This window comes from Eurytemora carolleeae, unplaced genomic scaffold (assembly GCF_000591075.1).
Source record: "Eurytemora carolleeae unplaced genomic scaffold, Eaff_2.0 scaffold50, whole genome shotgun sequence".
NCBI classification, from domain to species: domain Eukaryota; kingdom Metazoa; phylum Arthropoda; class Copepoda; order Calanoida; family Temoridae; genus Eurytemora; species Eurytemora carolleeae.
The window spans coordinates 305,121-324,038 of NW_019396217.1; the positions used below are offsets into that span (position 1 = coordinate 305,121).

Below are 18,918 nucleotides of genomic sequence, written 5' to 3' on the forward strand. Positions count from 1 at the left end.
AAAACCGGAAACAATAACAAAACAAACAAAGGGATAGATTTTGTTGATTTTGCTATATATCTTGTTTTGTTTTTGCACAGTTTTCAACTTTATTACTAAATTTGCAAAGTTGCATTTCTGCAACAATTCTGCGGTTTTGAAATGCATGCAATTTCAGATCCTTCCTAGACAAACAAACAATATTTTTAAAAGCAGGAATATTAGGTAAGTATTTTAGCTAAAACAACTAATTAAGAACTTATGGAAACTTTGTCCCTGTATTGGGCATGGCATAATATTCATAAAAACAAAAAAGAATTGATCTTCAGATCCATAAACTTGCTATAATCAAGCCTAATCCCTTCGGATAATACTTCAATCCATAAATTTGCTAAAATCAAGCTTAATCCCTTCGGATAGTACTTCAATCCATAAACTTGCTATAATCAAACATAATCCCTTCGGATAATACTTCAATCCATAAACTTGCTATGATCAAGCCTAATCCCTTCTGATAATACTTCAATCCATAAACTTGCTATAATCAATTTCAATCCCTTCAGATACAGTCAAACCCTAAATGAGCCTTACATCGAAAGAATTTATCAAATGTCGTTTTATACTATTTTGCGTAAATCTCAGTATTTGCGAAAATAGATAAATAGCAATGAATATGCGGGAACAGTTTTAAAGAACTCCTTATAATTATTTAATAAAAACTAAATATCTGCAACATTCCATTATCAGAAAGTGAAGAATACGACATTTGATAAATTCTTTCGATGTATGGCTTATTTAGGGTTTAACTGTAATAACGCAATCCATAAACTACCTGCTATAAAGCTCAATCCCTTCAGATAATACTTCAATCCTTAAACTTGCTGTTATAAACTCCAATCCCTTCAGATAATAATTCGATCCATAAACTTGCTATAACCAAGTTCAATCCCTTCAGAAAATACTTCAATCCATAAACATGTTAAAATCAAGCCTAATCCCTTCGGATAATCCCTACATTATTGTGAACGTCTCTCTCTCTCTCAATTTCTCAAATCTCTAATTCAGCATTACTTAAAGTTAAATCCTTCAAATATTTGATTTTCTTAGAAGTCAAATTTTTAAGACAAACATCGAAGGAGGAAAGAGAAACAAAGGGGAAATCGGAGACAAGGAACAGGTGAATTAATTTTTGCTTTAAAAATACGAACCTTAGAGTATCCTGCCTTCTCGCTTATCATTCGAATTATTTCAAACTTAACCTAATAGTATCATCAATATAATTATAGATTTTAATATTGTTATTATAATCAATATTATTACATTTGTTATCTACATAATAAAGCTCAATATAAATTTAATGACAAATAAACGCAGCAAATTATATCAAAAATCAAGACGACACTCAAGGCCTCTTGCATACTGTCATGTTTCGTGGGACACCCTGTACCCTAACTATCAAATTACCTGATCCAATTCTCCCTCTAGGTTTTTACAATGTTGCTCAAGATGATGAACTTCTCCAATCCTAGATATGCACAGTGTACAATAAATGGTGTATTATGTACAGTTTGTAGTGTAAAATGTACACTGTTTACAGTTTATAGCGGACAGTGTACAGTTTATAGCGTAGAGTGTACAGTTTGTAGTGTAAAATGTACTGTTTATAGTCTAAAGTGTACAGTGTATTGTTTAAATTGTTTAGTGTACAATGTTCATGTTAAAAATTTATCCAATTATTAAAAGAATAAAAAAGTAGGTTGCAGTCTGAGTCATGCAATGAAAGTCATAAAAAAGTCCCTTAATAAATGATATTTACCTATTTTCTTAATAAATAATATTTACCTATTTTCTTAATAAATGATATTTACCTATTTTCTTAATAAATGATATTTACCTATTTTCTTAATAAATAATATTTACCTATTTTCTTAATAAATGATATTTACCTATTTTCTTAATAAATGATATTTTCCTATTTTCTTAATAAATGATATTTACCTATTTTCTTAATAAATGATATTTACCTATTTTCTTTTTTAGGGTAGGATGGTAAAGCGGAGGGGAGGGAGGAGGGTCCATTTGTACTCCGGGATACAGGGGATACAGAGTTAAGCAGATCTAAATATAGTTTCTTACTGATACTCAAGGATACAGGGGATACAGGGGATACAGGGGATACAGGGGATACAGGGGATACAGAGGATACAGAGGATACAGGGGATACAGGGAATACAGGGGATACAAGGGATACATGGGATACAGGGGATACAGGGGATACAGGGAATACAGGGGCAACAGGGCAAACAGGTGAAACAGGGGATACAGGAAATACAGGGGATACATCGGATAAAATAAATACAGGGGATACAGGAAATACAGAGAATACGGGGGATAAAGGAAATACCGGGGATGCAGTAAATACAGGAAATTAATGGGATACAAGGGATACAATGGATACAGGGGATACAGGTTGGAATTTGGTTTGTAATGTTACGACATTGTTTTCAAAATCTTGTACAAAAACAACAAACCTGAAATTGCATTTTTAAATGTTTTATTCTTTTTTTCAGATGAACACTCAGTTGAACCCTGGACAGTCACCTAAACATTACATTTTATCAAACATTTTATCAAACAGTCACCTAAACATTACATTTTATCAAACATTTTATCAAGCAGTCACCTAAACATTACATTTTATCAAACATTTTATCAAACAGTCACCTAAACATTACATTTTATCAAACATTTTCTCAGAAATTCTCAGCAATAACTGCAATCTTTATTAGTACAAGTTAGTAGTATACAGTTTTAATAAGTTATTTATTATTTTATACTTTTTGTTTTATTAATTATTATTGGAAATCTAAAATTGAATATTATTAACGTTTTTTTTTTGAAAATGAAATTTGAAGTTGATTGCTTAAAGCTTGATATCTAAATTGGGATATACGAAGCTGGATATTAAAAATTAAATGTTCAAAGTTTAATATTTAAGGTTTAATCTTTAAAGTTTAAAATCTAAAGTTTAATATTTAAAGTTTAATATTTAAAGTTTAATATTTAAAGTTTAAAATCTAAAGTTTAATATTTAAAAACTTAAAGCTGTATATTTAAAGAAATAATACCTGAGAAACACAATTATCTATGATAGAAGAATCCTCGTTTCCTCCGATAGAGATAATCTGGACATTTCTGGTATTCAACCTTAAAATAACACGTGTTTTTAAATACTTTGACACGTGCTGCAATAATAAACAAGAGCCGAAATTTTAAAAAGTAAAGGCCAGAGTTAATTAAGGAAGAAAGAATAGATTAAGGAAGAGGGAGAAAAAGTAATTAAGAAAGAAAGAAGAAATTAAGGAAGAAAGAAGAGATTAAGGAAGAGGAAGAAGGCAGAGATAAAGGAAGAGGAATAAGAAAGAAGAACTCGAGCAACTAAAGAATAGAATCTGTAAATTAATCTGGCAACCTGGCCAACCCTTGTGGGAATTAATTTCATGCAGAAAAACAGGAGAACATGCTTATTAGGAAACCAAGAAACCAGGAAACCAGGAAACTAAGAAAATAAGAAGCCAGGAAACTAGGAAACCAGTAAACTAGGAAACTAGTAACCTAGTAAACTAGGAAACCAGGAAACTATGAAACCAGGAAACTTGGATACTGAAAAACCAGGAAACTAGCTGAAATTAAGAAACTAGAAAACTAGGAATTTAAGAAACCAGGAAACTTTAAAACTAAGAAACTAGGAAATCAAGAAACAAGTAAACTTAGAAACTAAAAAACTAAGAAACCGGGAAACTTGGAAACTAAGAAACTAGGAAATTAAGAAATCAGTAAACCCGGAAATCAAGAAACTATAAAACAAGGAAACTAAGAAACACGGAAACTAAGAAACAAGGAAACTAAGAAACAAGGAAACTAAGAAACAAGGAAACTAAGATACAAGGAAACTAGGAAACGAGAAAATAAGAAATCAAGAAACTAGAAAAATAGGAATCTAGGAAATCAAGAACTGAGTAAATAAGAAACCAGGAAACTATTTAACCAAGAAACTAGAAAACTATAAAAACCAAGAAACTAAGAAAATAAGAAACCAGGAAATTAGGAATCCAAGAAATTAATAAACTAGGTAATTAAGAAACCAGGAAACTAGGAAATTTTCTTGATTATAAAATTACCTTTGAAACTGATTTCGTTCTGACAGTAAAACAATTTGAAGTTCATCATTTTCATCTTTTAATTCTTGATTCAGTTGGGTTATTCTTTCTAACTCCTGTTATGAAAACTTTAATAGGAGTGGCGTTTAGCCTAGGTATTTATTTATATGTTATGTCAGTCCAACTTCATTGAATGACGGGTTGTCTAATATTAATAAAAATAATAATAATAATAATAATAATAATAATAATAATAATAATAATAATAATAACAACAATAATAGAAAAAATACCTTTTCTAGTAAAGTATAATTAGCTGTACCCGTCTCACATCCTAGAAAATATCCAAATTTGATCAACGCATCACAAATCTTCATTTTTCATTACGCAGAGCAGATGAAGTTGAACAAAGGCTTCATTAATTAATTATTTATAATATAAATCTGATATATATTTTATGAAAACTAAATTTCCTCGGCTCCTTGTGATAAAGTATTTTCCGCCACATTATTAGGAATAATTGTACATTTTTCATGGCTTAAAGGGAGTGACCGGCTATGTAAGGTAGTTGAACTGAGTATACAGTGTTGTGGAAAACTTCTTTAGGATTCATTTGAGACATATTAAACTTTTTAAAGATCTGTAAATCCTGAGTTTGAGCGCAAATTTGACGTTCAAAACTCCTACTTTGGTGGTGGATACGCTTTCAGAATCAGTTTTTTTAAATTATTAATTAACGCCGACATAAAATTTAAAAATATTCTATATAAACTACAGACGTCATGTTTAGGAACATTTTGAGAAAATAAAAATTAATCTTATCATCGAAAATAAGTAATCTTGTTCAATTATTAGTTTCTATTATCTCATTATTCTAGTTTCTCGTTATTCACAAAGATGTTCGCAGATTTTCTAGAATTATTATTGAAAAAACGACATTTAAAGAATTTGAAGAAATCTGCGAATAAATTTAAAGAAAATTAGAAATTCAATATAATAATGAAAACGAAATAATCGATTTTAGCATTGATTTATTGACAAATTTCTTTTGTGAAATATGTTCCTAGCCATCTAATTAGATTACTGTATAATTTTTACTTTTAGTTTTTGTTGTCGTTATTTAATAATTTAAAAAAAACTTATTCTGAAAGCGTATCCGTATCAGGAGTTTTGAACGTCGAATTTGCGCTCAAACTCAGGATTTACAGATCTTTAAAAAGTTAAATATGTCTCAAACGAATCCTAAAGAAGTTTTCGACAACACTGCATACTCAATTCAATTACCTTACATAGCCGGTCACTCCCTTTAAATAGGACAAAAGAATTGGGAATTTTGGGAAAACGATGGAAAAATGTTTATCAAACATTTTATTTTTCCGCAATCCTTAAAAATCATGCATCCCTGTTTGAAAGAATAAATCTGGAAAAAAATGTTATTCTACTTCAATTCAAAAGAACTAAAACAGATTTAAATGTCTGCTTGTTAAGCATAAATAAATTTGGTTGTCATTTGCCATACTTTGGCGTGATAATACTACTGAACCCGATAAGATAATACTAATTGTGTTTTCAAAATGTTTGAAACTTGGTAATTAAATTCTTTATAGTTTTACGTTGAAAAGGAAATTGCAAAAAACTCTTAAAAAGTAAAGAATCATGAAATATAAAAAATTAGTGTGAAAAAATATGCAAAGAATACTTCATAATATTTATAGATAAAGATATATAGTATTTTCAACTTTTTTCAGTTTAAATATACATTTTAGATGTTTAAATATATATTTCTTCCAAGACAAAATGTTTCATGGGTCCAACCCAATCATCAGTTGGAATAAAACTGATAGTGGACCATTTTTTATAATGATTGGATTTTTACAGAATATGATTAAAATTGTTTTACATTTAAAGTGATAAATATTGTTTTACTTTAAATATAGATATATTTAGATATAGATTGGGGCTCCCTGTACACAGTTTATATATTTAACTGTAAAATATGAATAAATGCAGAGTACTCAAATAAAATACATATTCACGATTCAGAAAGGTGACAGTTTTATGAATTCGCGCCTTTTTAGGAATGTGCGGCACTTTTAAAAATCCGTAAAAGGTGTTCATGCCAAGAATTCTATCATTTAATTGTGTGCAATGAAACTTATGCGAAAACTATAGAAAACGATGTCGTCTCTAAAGGTTTAAACACAGAAACTGAGTTTTTCAACAAACTGAAAGGTATTGAGTTTTTGCCACAAACTCAAATTTTCCGATCCCTATATCTATGCAACCTTTTGGTTTAATAAACCTTTGATTTTTCAAACTTAGAATATTTTCTACAATAGAATTCATAATTTGAAATATCAAAGGTCTATGACATTAGGCTGTAAAGATATAAGGATTAGAAATCAGAGTTTGTGTCAAAGACTCAAATCCTTTCTTATCCATTTATCTTTGCAACCTGATGGTGTAAACCTTTAATATTTCAAATTCAAACTATGTGATAATTCATAGTTTGAAATATCAAAGGTTTACGACATTGGGTTACAAAGATATAGCGATTAAAAGCTAGAATTGGTGGCACTAACTAATTTCTCTTGAATCAACTAGGACTGCAAAGGTTGGCCCAGCTCGGATATTCAAATGTACACCGGTGGGTGGGAAGGCATATATTGTTAAATCTACGTTAATCCATGGTTTATAATGTAACGACGACCTAAAACCAACTGATAAAGTCTGCACTGTAATAAGTTGCATGTTTAGTGTATCTCTGGTCTAAAATATAAATCAGATAGCACGAGGTATAATACTGCAATTCATCTCTACAGCTGCATATTATGCAATACATTCATCTATCTTGGGATGCACTTGACAACAAGCTAAATATAGATTAACTATTGCTAGATGGGGACCAAGTTCAACTAGTTTGGACCAGGTTCAACTAGTTTAGACCAGGTTCAACTAGTTTGGACCAGGTTCAACTAGTTTGGACCAGGTTCAAATAGTTTGGACCAGGTTCAACTAGTTTGGACCAGGTTCAATTAGTTTGGACCAGGTTCAACTAGTTTAGACCAGGTTCAACTAGTTTAGACCAGGTTCAACTAGTTTAGACCAGGTTCAACTAGTTTAGACCAGGTTCAACTAGTTTGGACCAGGTTCAACTAGTTTGGACCTCTTTCAACTAATTTCGGTCAGATTTAACTAGTTTGGACCAGGTTCAACTAGTTTGGACCAGGTTCAACTAGTTTCGATCATATTTAACTAGTTTGGACCAGGTTCAACTAGTTTGGACAAGTTTCAACTAGGTTGGGCCAGGTTCAACTAGTTTGGACTGGACCAGGTTTAACTAGTTTGAACCAGGATCAACTAGGTTGGACCAGGTTTGACTAGTTTGGGCCAGTTTTAACTAGTTAAGACCAGGTTTAACTAGTTTGGACTAGGTCAACTAGTTTGGACCAGGTTTAATTAGTTTGGACCTGGTTCAACTAGTTTGGTTTAAAGAATTAATATTAAAGAGATTGTTCATGAAAATTGATGTTTACCTGCTGCTGCATTAACAAATATCTCAGTTTTCTCCAGAATTTGCGAATTTTTGGCGCCCATTTCCGCAATCCTGCACACCAATCTCATAATTTTCTACCATTTTAATAAATGACGTTAAATTGCATTCCTTGGCTTGTAATGTGGGACCCACCCAAAAAAGTGCAGTGCTCTACAATTATAGAATATAGATTGGATCTTGGGAGAATAGAATTGAATCATTGATCATAGCCATTGTTAGAGAGGGGAGGGGGCGAAGGAGGTGTAAAAAGGGCATCAATAGTTGGGAGGGGGAGGGCCGGGGGGGGGGGTCTGGTGTATTTTAATCTAAAGGCTGAAGATGCTGTATGTAATGTAATCAAATTGGAAACTTTAACAGAAGTTTGTTTTCCCTGAAGCAGGAAACTTTTGTTGCTCAAATAGATATTTTCTTGAAACATTTTTTCATGAGAATTTCCTCGAGTTTAAAGAACTGTTTTCATCTTCTAATCTTGATATCTCCTGAAATAATTAATCAGAGAAAATTATTCTAGTTTTAATATTAAAAACTAAAATTACCTTTTTCAATTTTATTACTTCTTGACAATAGATTTCTTTTTCTTCCTTTTGATTTATTAAATGTTGGTTTAACTGTTCTGACAAATCTTTGATCTAAAAAAACAGTAATCAGAGGAGTTCAATTCAGGGGCTTATCTGCTGATTGTGGTAGATTTTTTGGGCTTAAACGTGAAATACAGCTTGTGGCTGGTTTTATGGACTAAAAAACTATTTTTGGCAGATTTTATGGACTAAGATACTATTTGTAGCAAATTTTATGGACTTAAATACTATGTATGGTGGATTTTATGGACTTAAATACTATAAATGGTGGATTTTATGGACTTAAATACTATACATGGTGGATTTTATGTGTCTAAACTCTAAATGTTGGTAAGCATGGCAATTTTGGGTGTAGTAGGTGTTATCTTTAACTAAATTTCGAACAAAAGAATAAAAGGGTTTTAGTATAAAAAGCAATAATAATTCTTTGATTTGATAGATTCCCTTTAGATTCACATGATTCAATAATTAAAAAATGTTTTTTTTTTAACTGAGATTATTATGATTATAATTAGTGACGATAATAATGATAAAAGTTACCATTGCTGTGTTTCCTTCTCTTTCTTCCTCAGCTCTCTTTTCAAATTCATGATAATATTCCTGCCATCTACTCTCCAGCTGTCTAATCAATCAATCAATCAATCAATAAATTAATAATATTTCTACCATCTATTCTCCAGTTGTCTAATCAATCAATCAATCAGTCAATAATATTTCTGCCATGTACTCTCCAGCTGTCTAATGTCAATCAATCAATCAGTCAATAATATTTCTGCCATCTACTTTCCAGCTGTCTAATCAATCAATCAATAGTATTCCTACCATCTTATCTCAAGCTGCTTACTCAATCAATCAATTAACAATATTCCTACCATCTACTCTCAAGCTGTCTACTCAATCAATCAATTTTATCAGTTAATTTAATCATTTAATCCTAGCACCTAAGAGGGGCGCCCCTGCAGAATGAAAAGAAAGCTAATGGCGAATATCAGTATTACAGGAATAAGAAAACCAATAAAGTTATCGTAGAAATTATACTATCGTTAGTTTTAAAAACTTTTTCAATTCTGAAGGCTAAAAGTCTAAATTGTAAACAATAAATGTAAAAAAGAGTTCCGAGTTGTACTGTATTTGTGTTGACTGTTGTTAGTTTATAGAGTACAAACTGTACAAATGTACTTAGAATATACTGATTTAAGTTCTATTCTAACTAACTGTGCCGGGAGTTGACTATTTGACATGTTCTAAGCAAGACGAAGAGAGCCTAACTCTTAAATCTTTAGTTAAGTGATAGTTTTTCCAGATTTAATTCCTTTATCTTTGCAACCCAATGTCGTCGATTTAAAACCTTAAATTCTTTTGGTAAAATAATCTAAGCTTGAACTATCAAAAATTTACATCACTTGGTGAAAAGATTTTAGAGATTAGAATATTTGAGTTTGTGACAAAAACTCAGTTCCAAATCTAGAGAGCAGTCATTAACCTGGCAAATCATATTTGATAACTGATAAAGTTTATCTTCTTTGAAAGAACTTCTATAAAATCAAAAATGAAATAAGATTATGAATGTTGGTTTGAATGATCAATCATAAATTCAATAACTTCAGGAGAAAAGGTAACATTCTCTGTCCTTTTTCAATGTAGATGATTAAAATGTTATACATATATTTGCAGCTATTTTATACAGACTTGAGAATATTTATGGGTTGTATGTATTTTGATGTTTTTTTTCAGAAAATATAAATGATTATTTCTTGTAATTAAATCTGTAATTAAACCATGAGAAGTTAACAAATTTTTTTTTGCGCTTCACGCACTCATTCAATGAATTGACTCATATCGTTCATTTTACATCTGTTGGAAGTATAAATATTTAAAAAACACAAGAACAACAAATTAGATTTGAATTGAACAAAGCCAAATCTGAAATCAACAACTGAAAATTTACTTTTTTTCGACTGAAATTTTATTTTGAACATATTTTCGAAAAAGGGGGGCACGCCCTCCCCTAAACCCCCCCCCCCCGACCATTACAAAATAAAATCAGTTAATCAATCATTTACTTGATCAGTTAATCAATCAACCAAAAAATTAATCTGTTTATTATTAGTATATCATTTAATAAATCAGTCAAACAATAAACAAACTAACAAATCGACAATTTGTCAATCCAACAATCAAATATTTAATCAATCAACTAATCAATCAGTATAAATCTATAGGTTGAAATCAATATATTAACTGTAGCAAATTCCTTCAAAAGATTATATTCGTTTCAGTAATTTTGCAATTTTGAATTTATCTATCTGAAGAATGAAATTTCGGGATGAAATCGATAAATTAATAATTTGGAACATCATGATCTTTCTTTTCTTTAAATACTTACTGTATTTTCAAGATGGAGTCTTGTTCCTGCTTTTCAGTCTGTTCATCCACCTCTTGGAGGAGTACACTCAGTCTTTGGTTGGAGTCCTTTACAAATATATATATTTCAGTCTGTTCATCCACCTCTTGGAGGAGTACACTCAGTCTTTGGTTGGAGTCCTTTATAAATATATATATTTCAGTCTGTTCATCCACCTCTTGGAGGCGTACACTCAGTGTCCTTTATAAATATATATATTACAGGCTATTCATCCACCTATTGGAGGAGTACACTCAGTCTTTGGTTGGAGTCCTTTATAAATATATATATTTCAGTCTGTTCATCCACCTCTTGGAGGCGTACACTCAGTTTTTGGTTGGAGTCCTTTATAAATATATATATATATATATATATTTCAGTCTGTTTATCCACCTCTTGGAGGAGTACACTCAGTCTTTGGTTGGAGTCCTTTTAAAATATGTATATATCTCAGTCTGTTCATCCACCTCTTGGAGGAGTACATTCAGTTTTTAGTTGGAGTCCTCTATAAATATGTATATATTTTTAATTCAGTCTGTTCATTCACCTCTTGGAGGAGTACACTCAGTCTTTGGTTGGAGTCCTTTATAAATATATATATATTTCAGTCTGTTCATCCACCTCTTGGAGGAGTACACTCAGTTTTTGGTTGGAGTCCTTTATAAATATATATGTATATTTCAAGATCCGATCAAGAGATCCAATGGATCCGATCAAAAGATCCAATGGATCCGATCAAAAGATCCACAGTCTTTGGTTGGAGTCCTTTATAAATATATATATTTCAGTCTGTTCATCAACCTCTTGGAGGAGTACACTCAGTTTTTGGTTGGAGTCCTTTATAAATATATATATTTCAGTCAGGGGCGTGCCCCCCCCCCCATATATATTTATTCAAATTACAGGCACATTCCCATTTATCTTCAATTATATTGAAGTTTACTTTATTTTTTTCATGGTTTCAATTTTTGTGTGAAATCTTTACTTATACAAAGACAAAAATTCCCTTGACTTGGAAGATTTTTACTATTTCTTAAGTTGGCGTATTGCTGTAAGTATATTGTGTTTATATTAGTTGGCGTATTGCTGTATTGCTGTATGTATATTGTGTAACGTTTATATCAGTTGGCGTATTGCTGTATTGCTGTATGTATAATTGTGTAATGTTCATTTCAGTTTAAAGTGACTGTAAGCGTAATTTTTATGTGACCTTCCATTCAAAAAGGGCAATACCTGATTTACAATCGCACCCTTGAAACATTTTTGTGTTAGTCGAGTTCAGAGATATGTGTGTGTAAACTTACCGAAACCCGCATATTTTCAGCTGCAAATTCCAGTGTACGCTATGTGAGTTCAGACTGACGCAGCACACACAAGCGTTTCAAGGGTACCGTTATAAATCGGACATTGCCCTCTTTCCATGGAGGGTCACTTGAAATTTGGATTTAATATTTTCTATCATTTGGTGAAGAGTTACCTGAATATCTAGTTTTAGTTTATCTCGTTCCTTGTTTGAGTTTTCAAGGAATGAATTGAGTACACGGACTTCATTCACGTACACACATACTCCAGCCCGTACAGTACAATACCTGCAGTACACAGTGTAAATATAACAATATATCAATATATAATTAGATACTAAATGTACGTATAAATTTACATGAATATGTATGATTTTGAAGTTGAATTCAAACTATGGATTCTGCTAATATACAGGGATAATAAAATTTAAATTTGTGGCCATAACTCAACTCCTTTACTTAATTCTTAAATTAGAACAATCAATAGATTTTTTAATGGAAGGATTATCAAGGAGGGGTTCACCTAAGTATATCTTGACTCTGGTTAATCTCCTCCTGTATAATCTGGGTTAGGTGTCGGAGATCAAGATGGGTTCTCTCCTCTCCTCCCAAACCGTACTCAGAGATCACCTGGAGTAACAATATTATGAGAGACAATCAATCACGTGAATTTAACGGTTAGGTCCTTATTCCAGAGAACTGGGGCTTTCGATTACAATTTGACCCATTAAACGTACTTTTTTTCACGTGATTGAATTCCAATAAAAGAAACCGAATGCATCTTGCCCTGATTAAAGGGATGGACAATAGCCAGATTCGTTTAAAAAAAACTTTTAATGTTTTTAGACTTTTAAAAGATTTAACGACAATATAAGAAAATTAAAGGCAAAAACGATCATTTTAGCACGATTATTTTTGGGTTTTTTGGTTTCTTTTCACCTACTATAACAAATTTGCATGTTTGATAAAAGCAAACTTCTACAGAATACGATTTAAAATCGTTGGACCCTTGTCATAAAACCTGTTAAAAGTCTAAAAATATTAAAAGTTTCTTTTGCCCATAAGTATGAAATCCGGTGTTTACATTCTACCCACAAAAATGTAAACAAAGTGCGATTGTTTACAGTCCTTACAAAAACTAAATCATACTTTTAATTCACATATTATATATGTTAGGTACAATAAAACTTAAAATCCTGTTTTGAATACTTATTTTCCAAGACCAAGAAACTTCATTTCTGAAAACCTCCTCTGAATAACTAAACTATACTATGCTAAAAGTCTTGTATTGCACCTGTTTTTTTGGAAAAACCTGTCAATTATAAAATGCAATATCCAGAGAAAAGAGTATTAGTTTGTAAACTTTTATACTGTTTAATGTAATTTTGCTTTAGACAAATATAACTGATGAATATAATATATATATGAGCAAAAAGCTTTATTTAATAGAAGATGAACCAAAAATTAAAGGAATTTTTTGCTGTCAATATGTGATTAAAGAATACCTGAGATGCATTTTCAATCCCTAACAGCTCTAGGTACTCCAGGATAGAGGAGACATGGGCAACCCTAGGATAAACCGGATACAGGATTCAGGATACATGATATCAGAAAAAAATAAGATATACTGGTACAGTTGGAATTTAAGATACAATTTATAATATTCGCGAACTATGATGAGTAATGACCTCAAGTCGACATTGTGAACATTTTAAACATCTTGAACCGTGATGACATTGTTTTTGTACCATGATAAAACTGTGTGCCATAATGCCACTTTGGTCCTTTCAGGTCATATAATAAAACAGAAGCAGTCTCTTTATACTAATTATTTAGAATTGTATTACTCAATTTCTACGAACTGTGCCATATACACCCTGGACCCTGCAGTACTAGAACTAGAAGATATGCATCTGCATCACTGTTCAACATATTGTAATATAGTACAAGGATAAGTATTATTGTAATATAGTACAAGGATAAGTATTATTGTAATATAGTACAAGGATAAGTATTATTGTAATATATTACAAGAATAAGTATTAATGTAATATATTACAAGAATAAGTATTATTGTAATATATTACAAGGATAAGAATTATTGTACAATATACTATAAGGGTAAGTATAATTGTAATATATTACAAGAATAAGTATTCTTGTAATATATTACAAGGATAAGTATTATTGTAATATATTACAAGAATAAGTATTATTGTAATATATTACAAGAATAAGTATTATTGTAATATATTAAAGAATAAGTATTTTTGTAATTAATTTGCTGCTAATGTCATTCCGGCCCATTGTTTCTGTAGCAAGAAATGCACAAGTCAATTTGTTAACGAGACCACACCTATAAAAAAAATGATTTTTCCAAATCAAAAACATAAATATCTATTTACTTGAGCAGACAAAGCTTTTAAGGGTAATGTTGTTAATGCCCCAGTATCAATGGAGGGTCACTTGAAATTACGTTTTAGGTCACTTCAAGTAACTAATGATTACGTTTAAAGTCACTTTAAAGTAACTAATGATTACGTTTTAAGTCACTTTAATTAACTAATGATTACGTTTAAAGTCACTTTAAAGTTACAAAGTAACTAATGATAACGTTTAAAGTCACTTTAAAGTAACAATGATTACGTTTAAAGGCATTTTAAAGTAACTAATGAGTACGTTTAAAGTCACTTTAAAGTAACTGATGATTACATTTAAAGTCAATTTAAAGTAACTAATGATTACGTTTAAAGTCACTTTAAAGTAACTAATGATTACATTTAAAGTCACTTTAAAGTAACTAATGATTACGTTTAAAGGCATTTTAAAGTAACTAATGAGTACGTTTAAAGTCACTTTAATGTAACTAATGATTACATTTAAAGTCACTTTAAAGTAACTAATGATTACGTTTAAAGTCACTTTAAAGTAACTGATGAGTACGTTTAAAGTCACTTTAAGAAACTAATGATTACGTTTAAAGTCACTTTAAAGTAACTAGTTAGTTGCAAAAGGAAGTCAAGTTTATGTGGGATCTTGTGACGCAATTGCATCAGCGATTTTTTTAGAAGATTTGAAACAAAGACACATATTCGTACAACACGATGGTATAATGAGTATATACAATATAAATGACATTTGGGTGACAGCCAAGAAAAATAAACCAGGAAAAGAGAACTTTGTATATACATTGTACACAAACCAATACTATTACTTTCAATGTGAGTAGAGATAAGGTGAGGTGAGAGGCCTTGCTTATATAATGCTATTTAATAATTTTGATTTTAATTTTAATATTTTATAATGTTATTTAAAACTAGTTTTTTGTAAATAAGCAACGATTCCGACCTTTGTTTACAATATTTGTTATTGTTTTGATAAAATAAGTTCCTAACAGTCCTAATACGTCAGAGTAAAATGTGTAGGAACAATCTCTACCAAACTTCCAAAAAAAATCATTTTATTTTTGCATTTTCTTGAAATTGATTACTTTAAAGTTTAATTATTTATGATTCAAACTTTGTTTTAGAAAGATTTTGTTTAAAGTAGAGCAGATTTTATCTATATATTATGTGATATAAAAGCATTTAGTTTTCTCCACAATCTAGAAGTTTCTAGTTCATGGTTAGTTCTTTATTAAACTTGGTATTGATAAGAGGAAAGCAGATTTACAGGGGGACCCGTAAAATGTTACCGTAATTTTTCCATTTTTTAAAATGAATTCACACTTCTGATTATGTATAGCCCGGACAGCAACACACAACTAAGCCTGTAGTACATTTTAGACAGCTAGGTCATGACTAATGAAATCTAGGGATGATCCCATTGGAACAGATCCGATCAAGAGATCCAATGGATCCGATCAAAAGATCCAATGGATCCGATTTTATTTTATTTTATTTTATTTTATTTTATTTTATTCGTGAATTTTATTGTTGTTTTTTTACTCTATATGTGTACAGCTTTATTTCGTTTGCATTTATCTTGTGTTTATTTTAATATAACACTGACTTTTTTAATTATTATTTTTATGTGATATCCATTTTTCAAATATTTATTAGCCATCTGAAGCAAATAGATTATCAAGTAAAAATGGTGGCAACAGAGAAATAGACCAGTAATGCACGACGTCACAAGTGTCAAATATAACAAGGAAAAAGATAATTTCTCACATTAGTTGACATATTTTCCAAGATTAGATAAAAAATTGTAAAAACAGAAAATTAAACTTATTTTACTGTAAGATAAGCACTTATATCTAAAAGTATCACTATTATTAATAATTTTGTCGAACACACAAACTGAGTTGACACTTGTGACGTAAGAAAACAGCTGAACTGAGAATGTACAAATTCTACGTTGCCATCTATTGTATTTGACAATCTACTTGATCTAAAGATGTCGTGGATTCCAATGAGATATATTATGGCAAAAATGAGAGTTGTTTAAAACCTAGAGTGACAGTTGGGTTGGAGAGGGTAGAATCATAAAATCATATATATTATTTAAAGTGATTTATGAATAAATATTTATATTTTAATTAATGATTAAAATGTTACGCATGATCCTAAGGAACTAATTACTCGTCATAACACTTATTTTTCTAATCAAATATATCTCTGCAACCTGATATCGAAGACCTTTCATATTTCAACCTATGAAAATATTTTAAGCTTAAAATAGGGATTAGAAAATTATAGTTTTTGACAAGTTAACAGTTCCTTTCTAAGAATTGTTTTTCATCACATTGTCTATAGGACAAAAATTGTTTTATAATTTTTAATAAAAAGGACGGTTTCCTAGCAGGAGCGTAGGAGAGTTTAATTTTGTGTATTTGGGAGAATGTAACCTCTCTTGTTTTCTTAATAAAGCGAAATACATGTCCCCCCCCCCTCCACCACTTTATTAGTAAAAAAGAAGCACAGTAAAGTTTTTTTTCTGTTTTTTAAAAAATTACTAAAACTGTAAAAAGGATAATTACAATTAAAATATAAGTAATAATTGTAAAAAATATCAATAGTCTTATATGTTCATGTATATATGTAATCATAATGGAAAAAATATAATAGATAGTAATACCCTGAATTGTGAGGGTCCAGTGCAGAGAAGAGTGTATAATCCAGCACTTTTGATGATTCGGAACCTAGCAAATATTAAATATATTTAAAATATGCTAAATTAAATTAATGTAAACATGTAAATAAGTGAGCATATTAAGGATATATATGTAAGTTTCTTGCCGGGCCAGAAACTCACCCCCTCTTTAAAAAAATATTTTTAAATTCGAGAGTTTTTATTTATTTTTCTTTCGAGGTTTTACAAAAGAATTTAACTTTTTCAGAAAATAAATGGTCTTTAGGGAGGGTCTAAAGCATCAGTAAAATTTTTAACTTTAATCTAATCTATGTATATGGTTTGTATATTAAATATCTAATCTATATATATATGGTTTGTATATTGAATATATAATCTATGTATATGGATTGAATATTAAATATCTGACCTAATGAGGAGGTTTGTCCAGTATTGAGGTTTGACTGAATGGAATCTATGAAGGAATATTCTGGAACCTGAAGAAAACAACATTGTTCTAAGGAAGAAAAGGGGTAGGGGGGAAGAAAGAAGGGTAGGGGGAAGAAAGAAGGGTATGGGGGGAAGAAAGAAGGGTAGGGGGAAGAAAGAAGGGTATGGGGGGAAGAAAGAAGGGTAGGGGGAAGAAAGAAGGGTATGGGGAGAAGAAAGAAGGGTAGGGGAGAAGACAGAATGGGTAGGAGAGAAGAAAGAAGGGTTGGAGAGAAAAAAAGAAGGGTAGGGTATAAGAAAGAAGGGTAGGGGGGAAGAAAGAAGGCTAGGGTAGAAGAAAGAAGGGTAGGGTAAAAGAAAGAAGGGTAGGGTAGAAGAAAGAAGGTTAGGGGAGAAGAAAGAATGGGTAGGGGAGAAGAAAGAAGGGTAGGGAAGAAGAAAGAATGGGTAGGGGAGAAGAAAGAATGGGTAGGGGAGAAGAAAGAATGGGTAGGGTAGAAAAATAACGATATGAGGATGTTGTGAATGCATGGAAGATACATCAGTTCAGAGGTCTGAACTTTTTTGTGGAGAATTACTAGTCTTGAACACTTGATCTCGATATCCAATGTGGACACTCTTTTAAATTGAAGGATGCCTACTTGGTCCCCAGGAACTATTAAAGAGGAATTAAATTAACTAAACTAAAGATTAATGCTTGATCCAAGATTCTCAACACAAAGTTCTGACTTTAGGGACTACCATGACATATATATATTGTTAATAACCAAATAAGTGACCGGCAGTTTTTGGTTGTATAATAAAAACAATATAGTTTTTTTTAGTAAGGTTCCTGTTGTATCTTTCTTGACCTTGGACAGATAAGATAAACAAATTAAATCAAACCTAAATTCATGCCAGAAAAAGATAAGAAGAAGAAGTATTATTGGAATATAAAGATAAATAGGTAAAGAAAAAAGTGGAGAACAACAGGGTTTGGTTGGGGATGAAGGGGATGGGAGGGGAGTATGAGGCAGAGGGAGGGAGGAGGCATGACCGGGATGAGAAAGAGAGGGTTGGGGGGAAGGAATGGATGAAAAAGTATGTTTGCTCACCCACTGGTTATCTCTACTACTGAGGTCTAGAGAGAGAGAAACAGGACAACTACCAGGGCCCAAGGGAGAGGTTGTAAATACGTCACAGGGGGGACCTTCAGGGACTCTCAGGGGACCTTCAGGACTACATAGCCCATTAGGATGCTCCTCTGGGCTGTAGTCTTCAGGAAGGGCAAGGGGGGCATCATCAAAGTCATCTTCAGGCAGTTCTACCTCGTCAGGTAGACTGGGCATAACAAGCAAATCAATTAAATATTAAAAATACAAAAAAAGAAAATAATGAAAAAAAACGCTTAACATAAAAATGTAATTGATTTTAGTAT

At 31.1% G+C, this 18,918-nt stretch overlaps 1 protein-coding gene across 1 annotated transcript in view; it reads right to left on the reverse strand.

Annotated features, from left to right (window-relative positions):
- LOC111698411 (cingulin) overlaps nt 1–18,829 on the reverse strand; it is a 31,962-nt gene extending 13,133 nt beyond the window's left edge. Inside the window, exons 1-11 of the mRNA XM_023468744.1 lie at nt 18,596–18,829; nt 17,482–17,548; nt 17,058–17,121; nt 13,484–13,547; nt 12,502–12,608; nt 12,155–12,266; nt 3,108–3,164; nt 2,568–2,580; nt 2,004–2,097; nt 1,444–1,504; nt 1,188–1,238 (exon numbers count right to left, since the gene is read on the reverse strand). Coding sequence (XP_023324512.1) covers nt 1,188–1,238; nt 1,444–1,504; nt 2,004–2,097; nt 2,568–2,580; nt 3,108–3,164; nt 12,155–12,266; nt 12,502–12,608; nt 13,484–13,547; nt 17,058–17,121; nt 17,482–17,548; nt 18,596–18,829 — 924 coding nt within the window. The remainder of the gene's footprint in view (nt 1–1,187; nt 1,239–1,443; nt 1,505–2,003; nt 2,098–2,567; nt 2,581–3,107; nt 3,165–12,154; nt 12,267–12,501; nt 12,609–13,483; nt 13,548–17,057; nt 17,122–17,481; nt 17,549–18,595) is intronic.
- Nucleotides 18,830–18,918: the final 89 nt, after the last annotated feature.